We start from the raw sequence: 7,898 nt of genomic DNA, 5'->3' as shown, positions 1-7,898 counted from the left end.
AGAGTATCAGCTCTTCTCTGGCGTGGAGAAGGTAAGTCTGTAGCAGCATACCCTACGGTGAATACCCTTCTCCTCAGAAATCGCTCCATGTTGCAGTCTCCCACGAGGCAGTCCCAGTGCAGAGCCAAAGGCAGCCTTTTCCCCCCTTGAGATCTCCCTTTGGAGGAAGTGAAGAACAGTTACAGAATTCCTCTCTGTCATGCTACAACAGACACCAGGATGACAGGTCAGAAGCCTTTCCCATACCTGAGCAACATGACAAGCAGCACTGGGATAAGCAGAGAAGATTCCACATTGCAGCTTGCAGGATTGGGAGTCTGTGAGTGTGAGGATGTCTAGAGAGGAGACTCAGCTGAGGGGCACAGACAAACATGCATTCCTGAGCTCTCTTTCTCTTCCCTTCATTTGGTGCCTCTTTGTGCATCCCTGTGCCATGCACACACTCAGGCTGCCACACAGCGCCATCATGCTCCTGTGAAAATGCTTATCGCCCACCTACGCATACACACACACACACAGAGCAGGAAGTCAGTGGAGCAGGGTACATGCACCTTATGCCTGCATGCAGGTGTCATTCCCCACTGTTCCCAGCCAGCCAACTGCCTTCTCACATTTCAGGCTCTCTCTCACTGCCCTGCCCACCCGCAAAGAGACGTGTCTCTTCCTCTCTCAACCTTTCCTCTTCACACATCTCTGTGCCTGTGCTGCCACCACAGGAAGGTTGCTGGAAGGAGGTGGCCTTTCTCCATGGTTCACCACTGGTTCCTTGTGGCCATCCTGGCCCCTGTGGGTAAGTGAGTTTCCCTTCTGCTTGAACAGCTGCACTGGAGCCACTGCTGCTGCCACAGCTGTGTGCCTGGTTGCTGGCAGTGCCCCATTCCCCAAGGCTTCCAGGGGGAGGATGGGCAATGAACGAGGTGAGCTTTTCCTCAACATCTTAACTCAGAAAACTCTACAGATCTACAAATTTGTTTTTTCTGTCCCACTTCAACTGAGAGTACTGAAGTCATTATTTTTCAAAACAAATTTACTATTGTATTTGAAGATGGTTTGTGTTTTTTTTTCTCCTATGTCTCTCTCAGAGAAACGGGACACTGTCCCATAGCTTGCTGACATCCTTATGCCACCCCATCCCATGTCATACTTCAAGGATGTGTTTTTGTGTCCCCTTCAATGTGTTTCACTCCTCACATCTCTTCCCTTCTCTTTCCAGGCCAGGCCCTTCAGCAATCACCAGACACAGTTGTCCGAGTGGGAGACTCTGTGACTCTGAACTGTTCCCAAAAGGGGAGTGCAGTCTCAACCATGTACTGGTACAAGTTGCCCACGGGGAAGGATGCCACTCTGCAGTTGGTTGTATACTCAGTGGAAGGTGGTGTGGCAGAGATTGAGAAGGAATTCAGAAACCACTTCCAGAGTAATGGGACTAAGGACAAACGCTTATCTGTGGAGATAGATCATGCCCTACTCAATGACTCAGGCACATATTTCTGTGCTGAGCAAGACCCACAGTGACTCAAAAGCTGGAGCAGCATAGCAGAAACCTTTCCATGCAAACAGTGATCTGCCCCCAGCACACACACAGCCCCGTATTTGACAGTATCCCATTTTCTCCTCTTGCCCTCCAGCTCTGTCTACTTAAGGGAAGTGGTAGTATCATCTGTCTTCTGCCTGGTCTCTAATTTCTTTCCTATTCTTTCCCATCTCTGAATCACCTTTTGACCCTCCTTTCTTCTTGTACTCACTGCCTTGCCTCGTTTCTCTGCTATCCATAGACTGCCTCTCACTTTCCTCCTCTACTCTCTTTCCCCTTTCTTCTCTGTACTCTCTCACACCTGTTCCCTTCCTATTTCCTACATTGTCTTCCATTTCTTCTCCCTTTCAGCCTGTTATTCTAACTCATGGGTAAGCAGGATGTGGAACAGTTCACACAGCCCTTTCCTTCTCGACCAGCTGGAAGGCCAAGGCCAACCTGGAGTTGAATCTGGCAAGGGATCCTGGAACTGAGCACTCCTGTGTGTGCTCATGTGTCTATGAGATTCAAGGGTCTCCTGGGATTGCTCACACTGCGGTTTCCAAGACTACAGGTGCCTCACCAGTCACCCGGAGCTCAGCACGCTGCCGTGCATGAGGGTTCTGAGTTCTGGAGTGCTGGCAGCACCATGCCACTGAGCACTTCTATGTGTGCGCTTGTGCCTTGGTCCCACTGGTTTGCAGGGAATGGGCACGCTGCTGTGCACCAGGGTCCCCGAGTCATGCCGCTACCCTGTGACCTGAACACTCTGATGTATGCGATGTAGCCCAAGTCCCGATGGTATCCAGGGATGGAGCACAGTCCTGTAGGCGAGGAGCCCCAAGCCACAGCAGATACTCACAGCTACATCACTCCCTGAGCTTTTCTTCCTGCCCCCCTGCCAACCTTCCTTTCCTGTCTTCCTTTTTGCTTTCATTCTTTCCTAGCTTCCTGCCGCCCTTCCTTCCTTTTGTCCTGCCTTCTTGCCTTCCTTCTGTCCTGCCTTCTTCCTTGCCTTCCTCCCTTTCTGGCATGCCTTCCTGCTTCCCTCCTGTCCTTCCTTCCTGCAGCTTTCCTGTCTTTCCTCCTCACTTCCCACCTTCCTCTCTCCCGACCTTCTTTCCTTCCCTGTCTTCATCCCTTTCTTCAATCCCTTTCCTTCCCTTCATCCCTCCTTCCATCCTTCTCTCCTTTTTTTGCTGCTGCTGCCTGCCCGCCTGCCTGCTCTTCTCTCCTGCCCTCCTTCCTTCCTGTGTTTACAGCCTTCCTTTCTGCCTTCCTGACCTCCTTTCATCCACGCACTTTGGGATGCGTGTGAGGGTCCCAGCCTTCACAGGATCCCTGGATGTGATGGGGATTCAGTGGACGATGTTTCCCAAGCCCGGACAGTAGAAGAAGTGAGCACTCTGCTATTGCCTGTTCTCCAAGGCCCAAGCCAAGGTTGTAGCTCCAGAGAGAGCATGCTGCTGTGTGCGAGAGTCACCAAGTCCCAATGGTACACTGGTGCTTCCGTGGTGCTGCAGGTGATGGTCCTGGAGTGCCGCTGGTACCAGGAGAATGAACACTTTGCAGCATGCCCTGGTCCTAGAGCCTCACCAGTACCCCAAGACTGAGCCTTCTTTGCTTCAGTGTCTACCAGTAAAACCTGCCTTCAGGAATCCCAGGCCCTGAGACTAGACGAAAAGTCTAGAACCAGGAAGACATCCTCAGTGGAGGAGAACCAGGTTAGAGAGCACTTAAGCAAATTGGATGTACAGAAGTCCATGGAACCTGATGGGTTGCATCCACAACTGCTGAGGGAGCTTGCTGGTGTGATTGTGAGGCCACTCTTGATTATCATTGAGCGGTCATGGGCAGGGGGAGAGGTTTCTGAGGACTGGAAGAGAGTAAGTATCACTCCTATCTTTAAGAAGGACAAGAAGGAAGACCTGGACAACTATGGGCCAGTCAGCCTTACCTCAGTCCCTGGGAAGGTTATGGAATATACCCTCCTGGAAAGCACTTCCAAATACACGAGAGACAAGAAGGTGACTGGGAGTAGTCAGCAAGAATTTATGAAGGAGGAATCATGCTTGACCAACCTCATTGCCTCCTACAATGACACGATCAGCTTGGGGGACAATGGGAGAGGAGAGGGTCTTGTTTACCTCAACTTTGGTAAAGCCGTTGACGCTGTCTCCTGTAACACCCTCACAGAGAAGCAGGCAAATTATTGGTTATGTAAGTGGACAGTGCAGTGGATTAAAAACTGGCTGAACATGCAGTCCCAGAGGGTTGTGATCGGTGGCAGACGGTCCAGTTGGAAAACAGTCTGTAGTGGTGTACGCCAGGGGTTGATACAAGGATCAATACTGTTCAACATCTTCATTAATGACCTGTATGATGGGATGAAATACACCCTCAGCAAGTTTGTAGATGATACAGAACTGGGGGGGGAGGGGGTGTGTGGCAAGAGTGGCTGATACACCAAACAGTTGTGCCAGCATTCAGAGGGACATCAACAGGCTGGGGAACTGGTCAGAGAGGGATCTCTTGATGTTGAACAAGGGGAAGTGCAGGGTCCTGCATCTGGGGAGGAATAACCCAGGCACCAGTACACACTGCGGGCTGACTGGCTGGAAAACAGCTTTGCCAGGAAGGATCTGGGGGTCCTGGTGGACAACAAGCTGACCATGAGCCAGCAATGCACCCTCACAGCAAAAAAAAAAAAGGCCAACAATGTCCTGGGCTGCATTAGCAAGGGTGTTGCCACCAGGTCAAGAGAGGTAATCCATCCTCTCTGCTCAGCACTGGTGAGGCTCCATCTGGAGTGCTGGGTCCAAGGTCTGGGATCCCCAGTACAAGAAAGATATGGACTTACTGGAGTGGGTCTAACACAGGGACACAAAGCTGATTAAGGGACTGGATCATCTTTCATATGACAACAGGCAAAGAGAGACGGGACCCCTTAGCCTGGAGAAGACAAGGCTCAGGTGGGATCTTATCAATGTGTATAAATACCCGAAGGGAGATGTGAATGAAGATGAGGGAACCAGACTCTTCTCAATGGTGCCTAGTGACAGGACAAGAGGCAATTGGCACAAATTAAAACACATGAAACTCCATCCGACCATAAGAAAACACGTTTACCATTTTTTTACTGGGAACAGGCTGCCCAGAGAGGTTGTGCCATCTCCACCCTTGGAGATATTCCAAACCCGACTGGATACGGTCCTGGATAACCTACTTTGCCTAACCCTGGTTGAGCAGGGAGGGTTAGACTGTAGGATCTTGAAAGGTCTCTTCTGGATGGACCTACCCCATTCACTGGACAAGCTTAGGACCAGTGAATCAGGGAGCAGCTCAGGAGAGAAGGATCCAGGCCTGTGCAGGGCAACAGACTACGCCCAGTCAGCAAGGTGCTCTGTGCCAATAACCCACCATACCTTTGGCTCTGCTAGCCAGAATGGAGCTGTCAGGGCCAGGAGGGGCATCATTCCCCCACCCTGCTCCACACTGGGGAGGCCACAGCTGTGGACTGGAACCTTGTGTCCCCAGGACAAGGAAGATGTCTATCAGAGGTCTTAGAGACGGTGAGCACTGGAACACAGGGCAGGTGGGGAGAGGTTGAGGGTTCTGGGTTTGTCTGGCCAGAAGACGAGAAGGCAGGGGAGCATTAGTTGCAGCCTCTCATTTCCCAGAGGGAGCTGAGGACAGGTTAGAGACAGACTCTTCTTGGAGGTGCCCAGGAAAGGACTGACAGGTGATGACAAGCTGGGATGGGGAAATTCTGCTGAGGCAGAGGGACAAATCCTTTGCCAGAGGAGTGAGGCAGCCCTGGGACAGGGCCTGGTGCTCGAAGGAATGGTTTGCATCTGGGGAAGCTTTCCAAACTGCCCTGGTCCAGGCCCTGAGAGCCCTGCTCCAATTTTAAAGCCAACCCTTACCTGAGCGGAGGGCAGACTGGAAACCCTTGGATACCACCCCCCCAAGTACTTCTGTACGCCTTTGGTGTATTCCTCAGTGCAGTACAGCTTTCAAGAATGGGGGAATGTTTGGATGAGATGGTCTTTGTGGTACTCACATAGATTGCTGATTCTCCATTAAAGTCCTGCCAAGAAAGACAGATTTGTGTTAATCCTGTCTGGTGATGGGAAGAACAGGATAGAAAGTTACTGTCTGGGGAAGGAAGGTGCCCATTGTCCCTTTTCCCTATGCAGACCATTTCATGGTTCAGGTGTTACAGGTGAACACCTTTGCTGAAACCAGGTCTGGGGTTCTTAAAAAACCTCTGTGACTTCAAAGAGATTCTAGTGGGGTCCCATCACACAGGATTCCAGTCTTAGATGAGGGCCCCAGGATTTGTCCAATATGTGTCCTCAAGCCTTGACTTACGCCCAGTGCTCCTTACTCCATCACACAGAAGAGCTCAGCTCCCTTTCAGCCTTTGGGACTGCACTCCACTCTACCTGGACCTCTCTGGACCAGACCAACCCAGCCTGGCTGCCCCTGGCCCCCACTTCCCTTTGTCCCTTGGTCAGGATGGGATGGCTGTCCTCTCTGTGTCCCTTCAGGCAGGAGGTGGAAGCAAGGCCTGGGGTCTCTCCCACATGCCACATACGTCCTAGCCATTCAAAGCATTGTTGACCACGATCCTGCCGTTGAACCTGCCTTTGCCCTGGGAAGACAAATGGATGTCACCCTTTGCCCAGTGTGAAGCAGGGGCCACTCTATACCCCTGCCCAGGGCCAATGTTCAGCTACCAGCCCAAACCTCTGCCCACACAGGTCCAGCTTGGGAGATGACTGCTCTGCACTCATGTCACCAGGTTATAGGGCGCAGATAGCTTCCCCAGAGAAGGAGAGGTCATAATCCACTTGGGGATTAATCCCATAATCCCCCTGGGAAGTAATCCCATAATTCTTTTGGGATTAATCCTATTATCCCAATGAAAATAATTCTGTAATGCAGGATTGGTGAATGGAGTGCAGCTGTGTTCGATATTAGCAATGGACAAGCAAATGGCAGCTTGCATCTCTAGAAATACATGTGCCAGCGAGAAAGCTTCCCAGGAGCATGAAGCGGAGGCATTTCTGAGGAATCAAGGACATCTTGGGAAAGGGAAACCTGGCGAGACCGTGGGCTGACAGAGACAAAGCTTCCCAGGAGCATGAAGCGGAGGAGTTTCTGAGGCTAGTCCTTGTACATCTCACAGAGCTTGGTGGTGGAGGGCACCATTGATTCTCTCTTTCCAAGTGTCTCCTGCCTGGGAGCAGCTGGTGGAAAGACACCCCATCTGACCTAGAAACAGTGATCAGAGACTACAGGCACAGAGCAACCAGGCCATGGGGGCAACAGCTGTGACCAATGATCATCAGCTTTCCCCTTCACTTCCTCAGGGACACCTGAGGCAGGTGCCCAGAAAGAGCTAAAGGGCCCTTACACAGCCCTACAAATTGCTGGCTTTGACAGCCATTGTCTTTTTCTCTGGTGGTTTTGTCAGAATCCACTGACTTAAGGACATGCCATAGACCAAACTGCCAAGCTGGAAAGTATGAAACACAAGCTTACCCAAAAAGCTTTTGAAGCAGAGCCAAAAGCAGCTGGCCTGCTGAGATGTTCATGCTTCCCGGTGTGATACAGGGGATGCCTGCACCATGACAGAGGAGGATGGCTGAGCATTCTCACTGTTGGCTAGATAACAGATTCCTTTTTCTTTTTTTCCTTTTTTAGCTCATAGGTGCATGACTCAAGAGTTACAGGTTATAAGTGGTGAAACCTTATGACTTGACTGCTGAGTAAGTGACTTCACATGATAGGAGAGTCTCAGAAAAAAGGGGCTTGAACCTGGTTTGCTGTGTTTCTTTCTTGTATTTCTTAATGTGCACATGAAATAAAGCTTAAATCACAGAGTAGGTTGTCCTATAAAGTTGAGCGATCCAAAGGGACCATGACATTTTATTAGCATCAGAAGGGGGAATCTCGCTTGGACACGTTCTGTTGGCAAGCACAAGCTGCTTTGCGGTGCCTGTTCAGGCAATCTGTTTGGTGAGAGTGTAAAGATTTCTGGTGGTGTGTCTATGTTTGTCTGTGCCACGGTGAAGTCATGTATCACAGACGTGTCTCAGGAGCTGAGAGCTGGCAAGAGTGAGAGAGAGTGAGGAGATCGTTAGACGGCTAGGAAAGAGCAGAAGTGCAGTGTTGTTGAGGGTGTGGAAGGGCTGCCAAGGGCAGGTGAGGGCCAGCACTCGCTTTCCATCCTGGCCCCTTTTGTGTGGGAGCAGTCACTGGACGTTTTCAATTTTGGAGCTGGACTTTGGTGACGCTAGAGCGAGAGTGCGAGAATGTCAGCCCAGTGAAGTGGGTAGGCAATGTCAGAGGACCAGCGTTGTTGGGGCTGTGGAAG

The 7,898-nt window shown here is 51.1% G+C and overlaps 1 gene segment (V, D, J or C); it reads left to right on the top strand.

Annotated features, from left to right (window-relative positions):
* Window positions 1–742: 742 nt before the first annotated feature.
* Window positions 743–1,515, top strand: LOC103903396. The segment is given in 2 exon segments: window positions 743–790; window positions 1,214–1,515. Coding segments are annotated over 2 exon segments (345 nt in total).
* The last annotated feature ends 6,383 nt before the right edge of the window (window positions 1,516–7,898 follow it).

Source organism: Aptenodytes forsteri, unplaced genomic scaffold (genome assembly GCF_000699145.1).
Source record: "Aptenodytes forsteri isolate BGI_AS27 unplaced genomic scaffold, ASM69914v1 Scaffold343, whole genome shotgun sequence".
Classification (NCBI taxonomy): Eukaryota; Metazoa; Chordata; class Aves; order Sphenisciformes; family Spheniscidae; genus Aptenodytes; species Aptenodytes forsteri.
Note: the sequence above shows the minus strand (reverse complement) of the source record. Positions and strands in the feature narration are given on the sequence as shown.